Source organism: Cherax quadricarinatus, chromosome 32 (assembly GCF_038502225.1).
Source record: "Cherax quadricarinatus isolate ZL_2023a chromosome 32, ASM3850222v1, whole genome shotgun sequence".
In the NCBI taxonomy this organism is placed as follows: domain Eukaryota; kingdom Metazoa; phylum Arthropoda; class Malacostraca; order Decapoda; family Parastacidae; genus Cherax; species Cherax quadricarinatus.
In genome coordinates this window covers 3943560-3964117 of record NC_091323.1, presented here as the reverse complement: position 1 = coordinate 3964117, position 20558 = coordinate 3943560, and the positions used below count along the sequence as shown (strand labels likewise).

The following is a 20558-nucleotide window of genomic DNA, read 5'->3' as shown; positions in this document are numbered from 1 at the left end:
TGAGACGAAATAATAAATAATTTTTAGAAGCAAACTAAAAAGAAAAAAACTCGATACTTCTCATTGTTATTTTGGCTTCAATTTCATTAGGAGTTTATTATTCTTTACATCAGCAATACTGAGATTTGTGTTCAATTATTGTTCTCTTCCGTCACGTCGCTCATATCCTCTCGTGAGCGTCAAATTGGTTAAAGTAGGCAATATAAATTCTCATATATGAAAGAATAATGGAGATAAATACAAATGTTATATGTACACATAACATCTCTCTTGATATTAATAACAAAAAGGCACAATACCGTGACTGGAACGATACACAAATAACCCGCACATAGAAGAGAGGAGCTAAACGTAATTTCTTCTCTCCCAAACTCTCTACTCCTGGGAACTCTTCTGTCCTCTGCCTTCCCTACATTTCCGGTCTTTCTAATCTCAACAATTCTCTCCGTCCCTTAGACATCAAACTTACTTTCCGCCAGACTAACACTCTTCGCACTAATCTCGTTCATACCTCTCCTCCCTCTACAGATGTTCCTGGTGTCTACTCTATTTCTTGCTCCTCCTGTCCTCTTCAATACTTCGGAGAAACTGGTCAATCTCTTTCTGACAGACTTAGGGAGCACAAAAATAGTGTTAGGCTTGCCGACACTAACAATGCTCTTTTCTGTCACGTCAGAGAACACAGTCATCCTATAGACTGGTCTTCTGCTAAAACTGTCTTCCCTACTTCCAACTTTAACAGTCGCCGTCTGGTTGAATCCTCTCTAATACACAACTTTCCTTATATGAATCTCAGTCCTGGCTTCGTCTCTGTAGATGCCTTCCTCTCCCACTACATTGTAAAATGCTCCAAACTTCACAACACCCGTGACTTAACCTGATTCCTCATTTTTTCTTCTTCTCCCTTTTCCCCCTTTCCTCTTTCCTTTTTTCTTTCTTCTGTCGCGTGTTTCTGTTCCTTCATTATTTATTTCATCACTTCCCCTTCCCCCCACCTCTGTGCACTTGCTCTCCCTCTGTGGGCACCTAGCTCCCTTGTGGGCACCTAGCTCCCTTGCAGTGCTTCCCTTTCTTTGTATTTGACTGGCTCCTCCTCCTTAATTCCCCACTACCACCACTACTACTACCACTACTACCGCTACTACTACCACTACTACTACCGCTACTACTACCACTACTACTACCACTACTACTACCACTACTACTACTACCGCTACTACTACCGCTACTACCACCGCTACTACCACCGATACTACCACTACTACTACCACTACTACTACCACTACCACTACTACTACCACTACCACCACTACTACCACTACTACTACCACCACTACTACTACCACTACCACCACTACTACCACCACTACTACCACCACCAGTACCACCACCACTACTACCACTACTACCATTACTACTACTACTACCACTACTACCACCACTACTACTACTACTACCACTACTACTACCACTACTACTGCTACTACTACCACTACTACTACCACCACTACTACCACCACTACTGCCACCACTACTACTACTACCACCACTACTATTACTACTACTACTACTACCACCACCACCTCTTCCTGCCTATATATAGCCGTCCTGCTCCACTTCTGGTTAGTGTGACTTTGTAAATGGTCCACGTCGGACCGAAACGTCGTCGTAAGCTCCTCTCTTCTATGTGCGGGTTATTTGTGTATCTCTTGATATTCCCTAAATTTATGCATATAAATTTTTATTAGCCTGCATTAACCAGTGTCTAAGTCTTAGGTACATTCACTATGTTCACTGTTTTCTACTGTCCACTCTTTCCCCACCCACCACCTTGCACTCTACTGTCCATTCTTTCTCCCCACCCTGCATTCTACTGTCCAGTGTTTCCCCACCCACCACCCTTCACTCGACTGTCCACTATCTAATTACTCAATCGTCCACTAATCATCCTGTCTTCCCCCACACTAACCATCTCTCCACTAACCCACTCAGATCCCCGTCCTCCCACCAATTAAGCTCCCCAATCTCCCATCCATTAAGTACAATATCTCCCCACCCACTAATCACCCTAATCCCCCACCCACTAACTACGACAGTGTTCTGTTTTCAGGTGGAGAAGACGCCCACGAGAACAATCTCCAAGTTGTATATGACGCGGGCGCTGAAGGTCGACTCTGGTAACTACACCTGCGCTCCCACCTACGCTCTGCCAGACTCTGTTACTGTTAATGTTGTCAATGGTAAGTGTGGCCAGGATGTTGTGGGTGTGGCTAGGGTGTTGTGGAAGTGACCTGGGTGTTTTGGAGGGTAGCCTGGGTGTTATGAATTTGGGCTGGGTGTTGTGGTGTGGCCTGGGTGTTATGGAAGTGGCCAGGGTGTTGCGAGGGTGGCCTGGTTGTAATGGGTGTGGGCTGGGTGATCTGGGTGTGGACAGGGTGTTGTGGGTGTAGCATGGGTGTTGTGGGTGTGGCCGCCTTTTTCTGGGTGTTGATGATTGGACCAATATCCTTATTGCCGAAACGTTTCGCCTGCACAACAACCTTCTTCAGTCGGACACATGTGAAAACAGCATTGGAAGCAGTGATGAGTACATCACTCTCAGTGGGATGCAGTCAGTCCCTCAAGCCTGTATCAACATTCAGATATTACTGACGCTGCTAACCAAGAAAATGTCGTCATGACTGAATATTTGACTTTTAGTCAGAAAGATTACATTTCTTTGACCCAACTTATACAGGCTTTTCTACACTGAGTCAGTCTCTGACTGGATGTGGTCAGTCCATCAATCTTGAATAGAATACGGCATACGTGCTGAGAAGGAGCTTATAAACCGTTGGCAGGAGAGGTGCAGCAGTCATAGGTCGTGTAACATTTGTTCAATGTTGAAGTAGGTCGTGCCCAAGAATTAGGCAAGCGAAGAATTCCCAAGTATTAAGATCACAAGAAGTTGCAGTGTCTGACAGGTTTGTAGATGAATGGTTCAGAGAACCGACATGTTGATAAATTAGACACATGTGCAACTCTTGGGTATCCTCATTCTCCCCCAGTCTCTGACTGCTGCTTCGTGTGGTTTAAAAGTGACGAGATTCAAAGAGCACATTAACGAAAGTTTTGAAAAAAAAGTATACATAGAGAAATATAAATATATCAAACTTTAGAACAAGCTTAATGAAGCTGTAACATAGCGAGATTTTGCAGCAATAACAGGTGGCCCCTCAATTTGTCACTTGGTCGAAACTCTGCCACAGGAAGACAAGGAAACTCCAATAAACGATCAAGTGATCAAGGAAGACCTTAGAAAAAGAAAATTACTGATATTAAGAAATTTATTGCACAAAAATATCTAACAGTTATGCTATTTAGCACAAAATTTTTATTCGACAGACTTTACTGAATTTAGGCAATACTGAACCGGTGTGTCCTTTGTTTACCGGACCATCGAGTGATTATATCTGTGGAAACATTATAACTTCCCCTCAAGGGAGGTTCCTTGACGCTAGTGAGGGGCTCTTGATCTAGGGAATTGGACCTGTGCTCCAGTTCCCTGAATTAAGTCTGAATACCTTCCAAATCCTCCCACAGGTGATGTATAACCCCACGGATTTAGCGCTTCTCCCTTGATTAAAATAAGCTTTCTTTAATAAATAATATAATTACAATATATGTCAATAATTTCCAGGATGCAGAGCGTTATTTTCCAGCTTAATAAGACTCCTTAAAACTGCCTCTCATTCTTGCTATTTTAAGTCATATTAAAGTTCTTTAAGACGATTTTTATTTGTTGTCTTCGTCATTTCCGATTTATGTGTTATATTTTTAACTAAAATCTTTTCAAAATTTGTTTACCTTTGCGTTAATAGTAAATGTTAGTATGTAAATAAATTTTTGAAAATCAAAATTTTTCAGACTCGAGTCGTAATTTTTTTTAAGAAAGAAGTAACATATTTTTTTTAAGTATTTAGAATATCGTCGTATATGATATTATATGTTTTTTCGTGTTCCATTGGTGCTATTTTTTCTTGTAGGAATTTTTAAAAGTCAATTTTTTTTTCACTATTTGCATTTATTTTTTTTACACCTGGAGAGGGTTTCGGGGGTCAACGCCCCCGCTCCCCGGTCTGTGTCCAGGCCTCAGAAAAATAATTTAGAAAACTAAATTCACTGCACTCTAAAGAAATATGTACCAGCCTCTCCAACAAAAATTTTGAAAAAAAAAACTGATCCTATACAAAAAAAAAAAAATTATAACTTAGGTAAGAAGAGAATCATTTTTGGGCACATTATAGGAGGTCACATTTTGAACCCAAATATACATATTAAACAAGTCAAAATATTGATTTTTAAACATAAGAAATCAAAACTGCAGGAAATCCAGGACTATTCACAATATTTTCTACCAGGACAGTGTACTTATTACGGGAAAAAATCAATGGATTCAATTAAATAATAAATTCGCAGTATTTCCATTCTGCCTTCACACGAGAGGAAATAAAACAAATCCCAGTAAATAACAATAGTAGAAGAGTTTTAAAACTGTCGTAATTCCGGAGTCTACGGTGCTCAGGGGAACTGTTCTCAAGAGCTGTTGAAGAATACTAAAGGGAACTTTGTAAACTATCGCCTGCAAAATTCAGAGTCTGCGTGTTAAGTGGTGTTATGTAAGTGATAGGGGGGAGAAAGACCCATGTCACTCCCACCAACGAAATTCAAAAAAGAAAAGTCAACATTGTGGAATTATTTCCAATTCATCCTAACCTTATTAGTGAGTAAATGATTAGACTGAAAAATAATAATGGGTAGGTTGTACATAAATGGGATACATCACTGATAGGATGAAGAATTACATACACACACACACACACACACACACACACACACACACACACACACACACACACACACGCATATATATATATATATATATATATATATATATATATATATATATATATATATATATATATATTATATATATATATATATATATATATATATATATATATATATATATATATATATATATATATATATATATATATAATACATATATAATATATATATTACAATGTCGTGCCGAATAAGTAAAACTGGTCAGTTAGCAAGAACTCATTTAAAATTAAGTCCTTTCTGAAATTTTCTCTTATACGTTTAAAGATATATTTTTTTCATTAATGTTAATGCAAAAATTTTTAATTTTGCACCAAAAGAATCTTAGAAAACTTACCTAACCTTATTATAACAAGAATAATTTATTTTAGCCTAACGCAACTAAATATATTTTAAATACGTTTACAATAATTTAATACTAAACAAACACAGTGAAATATATTTTTCTCGTTAGGTTCAGAATGATTTTGGCGAAATTATTGCATACACAAATTTTCACTTGTCCTATATGGCAAGATGAGCGTTGCTATTTAAGCCAGGATCGCAAGTTTTGCCTATTCGGCACGACATTATGTATATTATATATAATATATATATATATATATATATATATATATATATATATATATATATATATATATATATATATATATATATATATATATATATATATATATAATGCTTAACAATTTGTATACAGGCGAGGCCAAAGCTAAGCGGTCACCCCCATATCCCAGAACACCAGGCCAGTGATAGGTTATTTCATCAACTTCTACCACATGCAGTGAACAACAAAAGCGATTTTGAAATTTTTATAAATTTCCAAACAGGCGAAATTATTTATAAACATTATCTCTTGTTGTTTCTCTCTCTTTGGGCTGGTGTCTCGGCGTACGGGAGTGACCGTTTAGCTTCAGCTAGGCGCTCATGCAGTTATCAGCTAGGTCGGCTATTCTCCTTTACATGTAGGTACCTACAGTTTGTACAGTTTGATTAAAACCCATATGCCCGGTTTTCCAGCGAGGCTTATTATTATCGGAGTAGGATCGGCTACATATAACCTGTGAAAATAGTTAGTGAAATTATTTCCTCCAGTAGTTGGCAAAATTTCTGAAGCTCACATGAAAAAAAAATGTTGATCTCATTGACAATTTGTCAATGAGATCATGTTAACATGTATAACGATCTTTAAACCAGTAAGTTTTGATGTCAGTGATGTTCACCCGAGTTGCTGTTTCCCGATTTGCTATCTTATTTGGAAGAAAAATTAAAGCAGTTCTCCATAGTTTTTCCTGCCTTTTGATAAGAATACCATTATTGAGTTGATTAAGTTGTGTGTAATTCATTGCAAGTTTGATTTTTGATGGGAAATGCTACATTCAAGGCAGGGAATTGTTATGAGACATCCATTTTCTCATTTATTGAACAATTTGTATATGGATTGTAGATGAATGGGTCAGAGAACCGACAAGTTGATTAATTAGACACTTGTGCAGTCGTAGGTGGTAGCAAACGTGTAAACACCTACCACTGCTGCACCTCATCATTTCCCTACAGTATATAAACCAGTTTTTCGCACATATGCTGTATTCTTTTCAAAATTGGTGGACTGATTACCTCAAACTCCTCCTGTTTTTCACCATTCTCCTTTTTATGGACTGATGAAGCCACTGTGTGGCGAGACTTTTCCTCATTAAAGATACCCAAGTGTTGCACTTGTCTAATTAATCAATTCGTATATGGACTTTTTTGAGGCCAGGCTGTTGGAAGATATTCTGACCTGTGAAGCTAAATTGTTCACATATATGGATGACATCTTGTATTTTTGGCAGAATAATATGGCTCTGGAGTCTTAATTCTTTGGTACCGTCTATTAAATTCACTGTGGAGAAAGAAGCGAAATCTAAACTCAGTTTCCTATACGCGTTGATACATTGTGAATCAAACGGGAGTACAGTGAAATTACCTCCTGAGCTTACCAAGGCCACGTATGTCCTAGCATCATGAAACATGCCTAGTTCCGCTTGGTACATGATGTTTGAAGGATTGTATTGTCCAGTGGTTAGAGCATAGTGGATTTTGACTTGCTTCCCACGATGCGGGCTAAAATTAAACGGGTCCGATCCTCGGCCAGCTGCAGTTTAATTGCATTAATACCACTTGTTTCGTGGTATTAATGCAATTTATATATATATATATATATATATATATATATATATATATATATATATATATATATATATATATATATATATATATATATATATATATATAATTTATATCCTAGGCTGTAGGTTGGTAGACAGCAACCGCCCAGGGAGGTACTACCGCCCTGCAAAGTGAGAGTAAAACGGAAACCTGTAATTGTTTTACATGATGGTGAGATTGCTGGTATCCTTTTTCTGTCTAAAACACATGAGTTTTCGGGTACGTTTTGCTGCTTTTTACATGCACTTAGGTCACATTACCAATGCATGTACAAGCGTATATACACACCCCTCTGGGTTTTCTTTTATTTTCTTACTAGTCCTTTCCTCTTATCTCCATGGGGAAGTGGAACAGAATTCTTCCTCCGTAAGCCATGCGTGTCATAAGAGACGACTGAAATGCCGGGAGCAAGGGGCTAATAACCCCCTTCTCCTGTATACATTACTAAATTTAAAAAGAGAAGGTTTCTTTTTAGGTCACCTTGCCTCAGTGGCATACGGCCGGGTTGTTGAGCGTTTTCATTTATTTTGGTTACAATACCAGCCGTCTGCCACCAACGTAAGGTAAATCTTGAAAGGAAACCTTACTATCACATATTCTACAATATTCTTGTCAGACGTGCACACACACATAAAATGACCTGCAATACAACATTCCCATCTGTTCTTCAGTAGAACCTAGGAGAGTCTGCACTCTTTCGGTAGTGGAACTATTAGCCTGGTCAGTGGACCTTGGATAACCCATGTTCGACTGTCTGTCGTGGCCTGACTTACTATGTCAGTAGTGGGCTCACTTACTAGGTTAGTGGAACCTGGAGAAGCCTATACTGGGCCAATAGAGGACGGCCTATGTCACTGCTGTTTGGAACTTGTGTGCCAGTAGTGGAGTCGCTTTCAAGGTCAGAGGTCATTGGAGCTTGGGGAACCTCTAATGCACCAGTAGTTGACTTTTCTTACAAGGTCTGTGGAGCCTTTGGGAACCTTTAATGCAGCAGTAGTGAACTGTCCTTGCCAGATCAATGGAACCTGGGGAGCCCATTCTATTACAGTACTGGTCTCATTTACCTGAATCACCTTGTCAGCATGTAAGTAAAACATTACAACTGATGTAGCTAACTGGACGGTAGACATGACAGAGAAACTCTCATTTAAGATTAAGAAACCTCAGCAAAACTGATGGAACGTCAACTGCATGATTACTGGAATATTACTGCAGCACTGCAGATAGACGCCAAGATATCGTCAGGGAGTTGGTGAGATACGGATTTTGTAGTATACGAGTATATCAGTAAACATACATCTGTTCATGTGTGCATACTTACGTAGGTTTGTTCATCGCCCCCATGAGTGATGAACAAGCTGCTGGTACAGGGACACATGTTCAATTAATACAACATTTCATTGTGGCAATGTTTCGCTCTCCAGGAGCTTTGCCAAGCTGTTATAGTATCAAGAAGGCGAACTGCTGCAGCATTTGTCCATGTTTTTTGTAATTAAATACACGCAAATAAATATTTGTTAAGGCCTTTCCTAAACAAAAAAAAATAAAAAAATAAGAATGCCAAGAAATTACCGCTGGGTAATGGCTAAGAAAGCTTACTGTGTAATCTGAGGAGAGGCTGTTGGAAGAAGAAATTCCTATATTTATACTGCACTAATTTTCCTCAGCTTCTTAGCATTTTTTATTCACATGGGATGGGCACAATTTAATGTTCTTGCGGGAGGATATTAATAAGAAAAATGGAAGCAGTTTGCATCATTATGGTATTATGGTGTATGACAGCGGCCAAGTTCTTGAGTAAAATTCACAGTAAAGTTTGAGAATTTCCTTAGACTCGTCTCTGCAGTGGCCCCAGGGATGTGTTTCTCAGAACTAGCTCTCTTTGTTCCTTGTGTGTGTGTGTGTGTGTATGTATAGTGTGAGTGTGTGTAAATATAGTGTGTGTGTGTGTGTGTATATATATAGTGTGTGTGTGTGTGTGTGTGTATAGTGTGTGTGTACTCACCTAGTCGTGGTTGCGGGGGTCGAGTCCGAGTTCCTGGCCCCGCCTCTTCACTGTTAGGTCCTCTCTCTCCCTGCTCCATGAGCTTTATCAAACCTCGTCTTAAAACTATGTATAGTTCCTGCCTCCACTACGTCACTTTTTAGGCTATTCCAATGCCTGGCAAATCTATGACTGAGGAAATACTTCCTAACATCACTTTGAATCATAGTAGTCTTCAACTTCCAACTATGACCCCTTGTTTCTGTGTCTCATCTCTGGAACATCCTGTCTTCGTCCATCTTGTTAATTTCTCGCAGTATTTTATATGTCGTTATCATCTCCCCTAACCCTCCTGTCCTCCAGTGCCGTCAGGCAGATTTCCCTTAACCTTTCTTCGTAGGACAGTCCCCTTAGCTCTGGGACTAGTCTCGTTGCAAACCATTGCACTTTCTCTAATTTCTTGACGTGCTTGACCATGTGTGGATTCCAGACTGGTGCTGCATTCTCCGGTATGGGATTGACGTACACGGTGTACAGAGTCTTGAATGATTCTTTACTCAGGTGTCGAAACGCTATTCTTAGGTTTCCCAGGAGCTCCTGGTCCATCTCTCAGGACCCATGGAGAGATGTCCGGTCCCACCGCCTTTGAGGTATCTAGCTCACTTAGCAGCCTCTTCACCTCCTCTTTGGTTGTGTGAAGCGTGTCCAGCACTTATTGGTGTACCTTTCCAACTCGGTTTGCTAGTGTTCCTTCTGTGTCCACTGAAAATACTATCTTAAATCTCGTGTTCTTTGCAATTTCTTGTGATCTTCCTTCCTCAGCCTGATTTCCTGGTATTTGACTGTTGTTTGCCTCTTGATGTGGCGGTACAACAGCTTTGGGTCAGATTTGGCCTTTGATGTTATGTCATTCTCATATTACCACTGCGCCTCCCTCCTTATCCATGCATATTCATTTCTGGCTCTTTGACTGATCTCCTTATTTTCCTGGGTCTTTGTCTTCTTTACCTTCACCTTTGGGTGAACCTTCTTTACCTTCACCTTTGGGTGAACCAACAGCTCATCCATTGTTTTATTTACTGTTTTTTCCCACCAGTTCTCTTTCCCACTCTACCTCATGCAGGAAATTCCTCATGCCTATGTAGCCCCATCTTTTGTAGTATCTCCTCCCTTCGTACACACGCTATTTCATTCTCCACTTTTAACTCTACAATTTAGTCGAAGCTCAGGACCAAGTGATCACTACCTCCGAGGGGCCTTTCGTATGTGATGTCCTCAATGTCTGAACTACTCAAGGTGAATATTAGGTCCAGCCTTGCTGGTTCATCCTCTCTCTCTCTCTCTCTCTCTCTCTCTCTCTCTCTCTCTGGTAGTGCCCTTAATATGAGGTTCTTCAGTACCTCTTTCATCTATGCTATCCACGTTTCTGGTCCTCCATGTGGCTCCAGGTTTTCCAAGTCAATCTCCTGTGTGTGTGTGTGTGTGTGTGTGTGTATATGCATGTGTGGGAGTTTATGTACTCACCTAATAGTGGTTGCAAAGGTCGATTCATAGCTCCTGACCCTGCCTCTTTGCTGGTCGCTACTAGGTAACTCTCTCCCTGTGTGTGTGTGTGTGTGTGTGTGTGTGTGTGTGTGTGTGTGTGTGTGTGTGTGTGTGTGTGTGTGTGTGTGTGTGTGTACTCACCTAGTTGTGGTTGCAGGGGTCGAATCACAGCTCCTGGTTCTGCCTCTTCACTGGTCGCTAATAGATCACTCCTCCTGCTCAATGAGCTTCATCATACCTCTTCTGTGTGTGTACGTGTGTGTGTGTACGTGTGTACGTGTGTGTACGTGTGTGTACGTGTGTGTACGTGTGTGTACTCACCTAATTGTACTCACCTAATTGTGGTTGCAGGGGTCGAGACTCAGCTCCTGGCCCCGCCTCTTCACTGATCGCTACTGGATCCTCTCTCTCTCTCTGCTTCCTGAGCTTTGTCATACCTCTTCTTAAAACTATGTATGGTTCCTGCCTCCACTACTTCACTTGCTAGGCTATTCCACTTGCTGACAACTCTATGACTGAAGAAATACTTCCTAACGTCCCTGTGACTCGTCTGAGTCTTCAGCTTCCAGTTGTGACCCCTTGTCCCTGTGTCCCCTCTCTGGAACATCCTATCTCTGTCCACCTTGTCTATTCCCCACAGTATCTTGTATGTCGTTATCATGTCTCCCCTGACCCTTCTGTCCTCCAGTGTCGTCAGTCCGATTTCCCTTAACCTTTCCTCGTACGAAATTCCCTTGAGCTCTGGGACTAGCCTTGTTGCAAACCTTTGTACTTTCTCTAACTTCTTGACGTGCTTGACCAGGTGTGGGTTCCAGACTTGTGCTGCATACTCCAGTATGGGCCTAACATACACAGTGTACAGTGTCTTGAACGATTCCTTATTAAGGTATCGGAACGCTATTCTCAGGTTTGCCAGGCGCCCGTATGCTGCAGCGGTTATTTGGTTGATGTGTGCCTCCGGTGATGTGCTCGGTGTTATGGTCACCCCAAGGTCTTTCTCCCTGAGTGAGGTCTGTAGTCTTTGTCCACCTAGCCTATACTCTGTCTGCGGTCTTCTTTGCCCCTCCCCAATCTTCATGACTTTGCATTTGGCTGGATTGAATTCGAGAAGCCAGTTGCTGGACCACATGTCCAGCCTGTCCAGGTCTCTTTGCAGTCCTGCCTCATCCTCGTCCGATTTAATTCTTCTCATCAACTTCACGTCATCTGCGAACAGGGACACTTCAGAGTCTATTCCTTCCATCATGTCGTTCACATATATCAAAAATAGCACTGGTCCTAGAACTGACCCCTGTGGGACCCCGCTCGTAACAGGCGCCCACTGTGATACCTCTTCACGTACCATGACTCGTTGCTGCCTCCCTGTCAGGTATTCCCTTATCCATTGCAGTGCCCTCCCTTTTACGTGCACCTGATCCTCCAGCTTCTGCACTAATCTCTTGTGGGGAACTGTGTCAAAGGCCTTCCTGCAGTCTAGAAAAACGTAATCTACCCACCCCTCTCTCTCGTGTCTTACTTCTGTTACCTTGTCATAAAACTCCAGGAGGTTTGTGATACAAGATTTGCCTTCCATGAACCCATGCTGGTTTTCATTTATAATCTTGTTCCTTTCCAGGTGTTCGACCACTCTCCTCCTGATAATCTTCTCCATGACTTTACACACAATACATGTCAGAGACACAGGTCTGTAGTTTAGTGCCTCGTTTCTGTTTCCTTTCTTAAATATGGGGACTACATTAGCTGTCTTCCATTTCTCAGGTAGTTGCCCAGTTTCAAGGGATGTGTTGAAGATTGTGGTTAGAGGCACGCACAGCATCTCTGCTCCTTCTCTAAGGACTCATGGGGAGATGTTGTCCGGTCCCATCGCCTTTGAGGTGTCAAGGTCACTTAAGAGATTCTTCACCTCCTCCTCAGTTGTTCGTATGTCATCCAACACTTGTTGGTATATTCCCTCTTGATGTTCCCTTCTGTGCTGTCTTCCCACAGCCCTTCCTGTCTCTACTGTAAAAACTTCCTTAAATCTCCTGTTCAGCTCCTCACATACCTCCTGATCATTTCTTGTGAGTTTTCCACCTTCTGTCCTTAATCTGATCACCTGGTCTTTGACTGTTGTCTTCCTCCTGATGTGGCTATACAACAGTTTCGGGTCAGTCTTGATTCTCGATGCTATGTCATTTTCATACTGTCGCTGGGCCTCCCTCCTTACCTGTGCGTACTCATTCCTGGCTCTGCGACTGATCTCCCTATTTTCGTGTGTTCTCTGCCTTCTGTACTTTTTCCATTCTCTATTGCACTTTGTTTTTGCCTCCTTACACCATCGGGTAAACCAGGGGCTCGTTCTGGTCTTCCCGTTGTTACTGTTGCCCTTGGGAATAAACCTTTCCACTGCCTCCTTGCATTTTGTTGTTACATATTCCATCATTTCATTTACTGGCTTTCCTGCCAGTTCTCTGTCCCACTGGACCTCCCGCAGGAAGTTCTTCAACTCTATGTAGTCTCCTCTTTTATAGTCAGGCTTTCCCCATTCAACTCCAGCTCTACTACGTATTCAAAGCACAGAACCACGTAGTCACTAGCTCCTAGGGGACTCTCATACTTGATGTCCTCAATATCTGAGCTGCCCAGGGTGAACACAAGGTCCAATCTTGCTGGTTCATCCTCCCCTCTCACTCTGGTAGTGTCCTTAACATGTTGGTGCATGAGGTTTTCCAGCAGGGGTAGAGTCATAGCTCCTGGCCCCGCCTCTTTGCTGGTCGATACTAGGTCTCTCCCCGCTCCTAGAGCCTTATCATACCTCTTTTTACAGCTATGTATGGATCCTACCTCCACTGCTTCACTCTCCAAAATATTCCACTTCTTGACAACTCAAGGCTAAAGAAATATTTCCTAACATCCCTATGACTCATCTGGGTTTTCAACTTCACAGTTGTGGTCCCTTGTTCCTGTGTCCTATCTCGGAAATATTCGAGCCCTATCCACCTTGCCTATTCCTCTCAAAATTTTATACGTAGTTATCATGTCCCTCGTATCCCTCCTATCCTCTAGCGTCATCAGATTGTATTCCCTTAATTTCTCTTTATAAAACATACCCCTCAGTTCCAGTACTAGTCATATTGCAAACTTTTGCACGCTCTCTAGTTTCTTGACGTGTTTGACTAGGTGTGGGTTCCACACTGTTGTTGCATACTCTACTATGGACCTGACGTACACTGTGTACAGTGTCGTAAATGACTCCTTACTTAGATGCCGAAATGTTACTATCAGGTTTGCCAATTTCCCATGTGCTGTAGGAGTTATTTGGTTGATGTGAGCCTCAAGGGATATGCTCGGTATAATGCATATCCCAAGATCCTTTTCCTTCAATGAAGTTTGCAGCCTTTGATCCCCTAACCTGTACCCCGTGTGGACTTTTGTCCTTCCCCAATCTTCATGACTTTGTACTTGCTGGGGTTAAACTCCAGACTTGCAGCCTATCCAGATCTTGTAATCTTACATGATCCTCTCCCGCTTGTATTCTCCTAATCAGTTTTACATCAGCTAACAGTGACACTTTTGAATCTATTCCTTCCATCATGTCATTCACGTATACAAGAAACAGCACTAGACCTAGGACTGACCCTTACAGAACTCCACTCGACACATGCACCCACTCTGATACTTTATCACGTACTAACACTATCTGTCAGGTATTTCCTGATCCGGTGCAGTACTTTCCCTGCTATTCTGCCTGCTCCTCTAATTTTTGAACCAGTCTATTGTGTGATACTGTGTCAAAAGCCTTCTTGCAGTCAAAAAAAGATGCAATTTACCCATCCTTATCTCTCTCCTGTCTTCTGAACTCAAGTAGATTTGTGACACAGGATTTCCCATCTCTGAAGCCGTGCTGATTGTCATGTATGAGTCCAATCCTTTCAATGTACTCCACCACTCTTCTGATAATCTTTTCCAAGACTTTACATACTATACATATCAGTAACATTGGTCTGTAGTTTAACGCTACCTATCTGTCTCCTTTCTTAAAAATTGGAACTACATTTGCTGTCTTCCATACCTCAGGCAGTTGCCCAGTTTCGATAAATTTATTGAAGATTGCCGAAAGTGGCACACACAGTTCCTCTACTCCCTCTCCCAGGACCCAAGGCGATATGTTATCTGGGCCCACCGCCTTCGCGGTATTTAGTTCACCTAGCGGTTTCTTCACTTCCTCCTTGGTTATGTGTATTGCGCTTAGCACTTGCTGGTACGCCCTTCCTCCTCCGTTTGCTGGCAGCATTTCTGTCTCTACTCTGAATACTTCTCTAAATCTTGTGTTAAGTTCTTCACATACCTTCTTGGTCACTATTTGTGAGCTCCCCTCCATCTTTCCTCAGCCTGATTACCTGGTCCTTGACTTGTTTTCATCCTAATGTTACTATATAATAACTTTGGTTCAGATATGACTTTTGCTTCTATGTCATTCTCATATTGCCTCTGAGCCTTTCTCCTTATCCCTGTATATTCGTATCTGGTTCTTCTGTTCATCTCTTTGCTTTCTTGAGTCTTTTGTCTTCTATACTTTTTCTATGCTCTTGCACACTTGGCTTTGGCCTCTTTACACCTTCAGTTAAATCATGATCTCCTTACCAGTTTTTGTTACTCTTTAGTATGAATCTCTCCTTTGCCTCCCTGCACTTGATGTTCACTAGTTCTGTCATTTCATTTACTGTCTTTCCCTCCAGTTCTCTTTCTCACTGTACTATATGCAGGAATCTCCTGATGCCTATGTAGTCCCCTTTCTTGGAGTTTGACTTTTCCCGCCCTTCTCTTGCTGCTGCATTCTTCACTGTTAACTTTATAAGGTATACAAAACTCTAGACGTCGTGATCACTAGCGCCAAGGGGTCTTTCTTGTGTGATATCCCCTATGTCTGAACTGTTTAAGGTGAATACGAGATCCACCTTTGCTACAGTATCCTCTCCTCTCTCTCTCTGGTTCCATTCCTAACATGTTGGTGCATGGAGTTTTTCAATACTGTCTCCAGCATCTTAACCCTCCACATTTCTGGTCCTCCATGTGGCTCTAGGTTTTCCCAGTCAGTTTCCTTATGATTGAAATTCTCCATGATTAGTAATTTTGCCCTATCCAAGAGAGCCTTTCTGGCCACTTCAGCTAGTGTGTCCACTATTGCTCTGTTGCTCTCGTCATACTCTTGTCTTGGCCTTCTGCTGTTCAGTTGTAGGTTGTGCATCACTTCCATCATCACCTTTGGAGCCCCAGTCTGAAATGTTCCTACAATGAAGTCATCTGCTTCCCCTCTGTCCATTTCTTCCATTTCCTCAAACCTCCACTGGTTTTTGATGAGCAGTGCCACTCCTCTGTTGCCTCCGTCTTCCCTCAGAATCTGATAACCATTTGGAAAGTTCACATCTGTTATCATCCTGTAAGTTTTGTCTCTGTTAGTGCTATAATGTCAGGGGATGCATCAATAATTCGTTCTTGTCACTCCTAACTTTTATTTGTTATTCCATCTGCATTGGTGTACAGTACCTTTAGCTTCCTTTTCAGTATTGTATTTTGGATGGTGGGAGAGGATGGTTTAGACTGGGGGTGTGGGAGGCTGCTGATAGTGAAATTTGTGCTGGGGGGGGGGGTTGCTGTGGAGTGTTTAGTTTCTGGCTATTGTTTGTTTGGTATGGGTGACAGAGGTTGAGAGGGTTCTGTAAGCATTTGCATTTGGTGTTCCCCCTGAGGATGAGCTTTCCTGTCTGTCGTTGCCTGCCCTGTCATTCTTTCCTTCCAATGATTTCTTCTTACTCTCACTCTGTTGTTCCCTTTCTTTTTGTGTTTTGTCTCCTTCTTCTTCTTCTTCTTCTGATGACCAGAGCTTTGGTAAGATGGGAAAGGAAGAAGGATGGGTAAGGATGGAAATATTGGAAAAGGGTGGGAGGGGGGGGAGAGGTAGGATATAAAAGATAAGTGGCCCAACCACTCTGGTGTAATTTAAAAAGTGTATGTGAATTAATAAGATATTCTTTAAGGGGTATAATACTAACCCATCAGAGTCACATAGATATAATAGGTATATAAGTACATGACTCTGAATTGGTAGTAATTATACAAGTTGCAATTGCTTTTTTTTTTCGCGATTGCACAACTGATATTTATACGACATAAAAGGCAATAATTTTCTGGCCGGTTTATAAGTTCGTGACAATAGCTTCTTAATGGTGGTGTCCAACAATAGTCAATAGCATAATTTTACGTTAGAAAGTTATTTAAGATGTCTCCCTAATTGGGGGCGATGATTTTTCTCAGTATACATAGAAGGGTTCTGGTGGTATCCAATCTTCTTCATCAGGTAAGTTGCTCAAAATCATGGGTCGAGGGTAATCATCTTTATGAATAAAACGACGAACCCTCTGTGGGAGAGTCATTCTTTGAGTCCTGTGAGGCGGAGTATTGATGGTGTAATCGGTGGTATTTATCGCTTGTATAGGATGTTCTCTATCTGGCATGTATAGTTCTTGCATTGTATAAAGTTGTTTCTTTTTTAGGGTGTCAAGGCATACATTTATGGCAGTAATATCTTGTTGTGTGTGTAAATCTGCCATTTTAACTCTGTCTCTCCTCCTGGTATCGGTAATAAAGCGAAGAGCACTATTCTGGACCCTTTGTAACCGTAGCATGTTGGTCTTTGTTGTTAATGACATTGGGACACAAGGGTATTCGAGTAAAGGTCTTATTATCATTTTATACAGATGTCTTTTGACATGTTGAGGGGCTTGATTGAATCGAAAGAGTCTGCTAAGACCGACTTTGGCTGTGTTGATCTTTTTAGTTACATGAGATGTTGAGTGGAGCAGCCTGTCTATTTCATATCCCAAGATCTTGTTAGGGTTTCTAATGGCTACAGGTGTACCTCTGATGGAGATACCCCCTTTATCTTCGATGGTTGATGCAAAACATCCTATCGTGCTAACAAGGACCTTGTTCGACGAAGCTCAATATTCATTTTTTCTATGACTCTCTCATACTTGTATTTTCCTGTTACTGGAGTTTATGAGACGACATGAATAACATCAACTGCAAACTGTGTCACAATTGTGTCATTAAACTCTGGTTGAGGAAGGTCGTTCACATAAATGTTAAACAGAAGTGGACTGAGACAAGAACCTTGTGGGACACCAGCTGTCGGTATAAAAGGTTCTGTCGACTTGCCATGAAAGGTGGGAATGATTTTTCTTTGAGTTAAGAAATTATAAATTACTCTGAGAAAAGTCCAGTTATGGTCTGGTAGGTCAATGAGTTTGTATATAAGGCCATCATGCCATAAGCTATCAAAAGCTTTATGAACATCTCTGGTGGCAATTAAGGCAAGATTGCCCTGCTGTTTTAGACTTGCTACAGTGTCAAAAATAACATTTATTGCATGATTGGTACCTCTATGTGTTCTAAAGCCAAATTGTTTTTCAGTAAACAAGTGATTAAACTCCATATAGTAATTCAATCTGTTGGAAATGACTTTCTCAAGAACTTTTCCAGTGACTTCAAGTAAAGATATAGGTCTATAGTTCCCAGGTTGGTGGATGTCTTTATTGGGCTTGGCAAGAAAGATCATCCTAGCAGTCTTAAAAACAACTGGAAAATGTCCTGAGGCCAAGATGGCATTAAAGATATTTACCAAGGACTGTTTGCAATTTCTAGGTAGGTACTTTATTTGTTTCATTGTTATTCCAGAGAGGCCAGGGGCTCTATTTCTCATTCTTCCAATAACCTGACTTATCTCTAGTAATGTAATAGGTCTAGTAAGTGGGTGGGTATCTTCAAGAGTTGAAGTATCGATGGTAGGTAGTGGTTGTAGATCATCCAAGTTCTCATCTCTCCATTCATTTACTAACTGATAATGATTATTATTAAATTGACGACTGTTATTGTGAGAGAGAATTTTCTCCCATACATCACCCATCAAATTAGCCTGGTCCTGTGGATCGTCAAGTTTAATTTCAACATCTTCATCATCCTCATCAGTGAAGGTATGAACTAGGTAGTTAGGAGCCTTGTGCTTTGCCCCTAAAAGTTGTCGGATCTTACTCCAAAATTTTGCTGGTTCACGTTTATATTGAATAGCTTGAAGAACTAGAAATTTCCATATGTCTCGTTTGTGTTGACTAATCATGTTAATTAATTCGTGCCTTAATCGGTGCAGTGTAGCTGCTGGTGGTTGTCGCGTTTGAAGATGCCTTCGACATTCTGCTTGATAATTTCTTAAAGTGTCTCTAATTTCTCTAGTAGGTTTATATTGTTGGTATATCTTTGTGGAAGCTAATTGACAAGTTGCATTAGTAGCTTCAATTATTCGATTGTGCAGGGACCTGATTGCATCATCAATTGCAGTGGAAGGTAGATTTTCCAAAGACACAATTTCATCCTCACCCAGAAATGCCCTGAAGGGGTCAAATCCTAGGGTGTTAAGATTGGGTTTAGGAGGTACAGGTATTCTAAATGGAGAAGTTTGTAGTTGTATTATAACAGGGATATGGTCAGATCCTACGTTTCCACCAGGAGATATACGACAGTGAAAGATGTCACAGTCTCTGTTTGTCAGTACTATATCTGGTGTCCCTGGATGAGGACCAATGTACGATTTGAAGAATGGGCCTTGAAATGACAAGTTTCTAGCTGTCATGATATTAAAGAGTTGTTTTCCTTTTAAGTCACCCAGTGGAATACCAGCTCCACAGTTGAAGAGGGCAGGGTGATGAGCATTAAAATCTCCAGCTAGAATTGTTGGAATATTTCTGCTTAATATCCTATGTAGAGGAATTGACTCTATATATGGCTGTCTCGGGGGAAAATATCCAGTTCCTATCACTAGTTGTCCATGAGACGTTGTTAGTTCTATTGCAAGAATGTTATCTTCATCCACCTGAATATTTTTAAATGTATAGCCTAATTTAACCAAGATGGCTACACCACTGAAGGGTCCTCTCGATTTCTCCACAATACAGTATCCACGTAATTTAATATGTTGATCGACTCTTGCAGCTGTCTCGTTCAAAAGTATAACATCAGGATTGTAGTTATGTAGTTCAACCTCAAGAAGGTAACGGTTATTAAAGAAATGTTGAACATTAAGTTGGAAAATTGTATTCCCCATTATTTATTTTTCTTCGCTCGTACACTGCGTTCTGAACGCCTGCAACTGATGTCATGTGTTGTATCTACACTATCCCTGCTGGACTCGTCAAGGGGAGGAGGGAACTTTTGCGTGGATGCTTGTGTATTAAAAATGCCATCATCTTCACTAGAGGCAGTAATATTAACAGACTCATTAGAATCGTTAGAGTCGTTAGAGTCATCATCATAAAACTGAGGTATGCTATTCTCAGTTTCTGGAAGCAGAGGCTCGTGAGAGTTAATGGGAGACTGTGTAGGCTCCAAGGGAATATTAGATAGGCAAGGTGAGTTACCTTGGGAAAGTTCCTGTTCAACAGGGTCAGCTACAATAGCGAGAGTAGGCACCACTTTCTGGGGCATTGTTATGTTCAGGTGTTGACTTATCGGGTTGAGAGGAGTTGACAACCTGGGTTTGCGAGGAGGGCGATCCCTGGGCCAGGGATGACTTAGGCTTATTTTTAGATGTAGAGTATGGTATATACTTCTTGTTATGAGAAGGCTGGGTCATAATAGCCTTCACATTTTCAGGGATAATGATGGGAGTGATCCCATTAGCCATTAACAGATCATTTAAAACCTGAGAGCAGAGTTGAATGTCACCACCTGCTGTGTCTTTGGCCAACAAGTACATTAGTTGTGTTCTCGTTATATCCCCGTCTGTGGATACCTGAGACATATGAGATGCGACTGAACCTTGTTGTTGTGTCTGTTGTAAGTGAGGGTTAGATTGGGGTGCTCCAAGAGGGGCAGAATTCCAAACATTGGAACCATTGGTAGA

At 41.2% G+C, this 20558-nt stretch overlaps 1 protein-coding gene across 4 annotated transcripts in view; it reads left to right on the top strand.

Annotated features, from left to right (window-relative positions):
• The window catches only part of LOC128690340 (uncharacterized), a 316053-nt gene that overhangs the window by 255888 nt on the left and 39607 nt on the right, over positions 1–20558 (top strand). For all 4 annotated transcript variants that reach the window (XM_070090422.1, XM_070090421.1, XM_070090424.1 and 1 more), the window contains exon 7: positions 2111–2240. In XM_070090422.1, coding sequence (XP_069946523.1) covers positions 2111–2240 — 130 coding nt within the window. The remainder of the gene's footprint in view (positions 1–2110; positions 2241–20558) is intronic.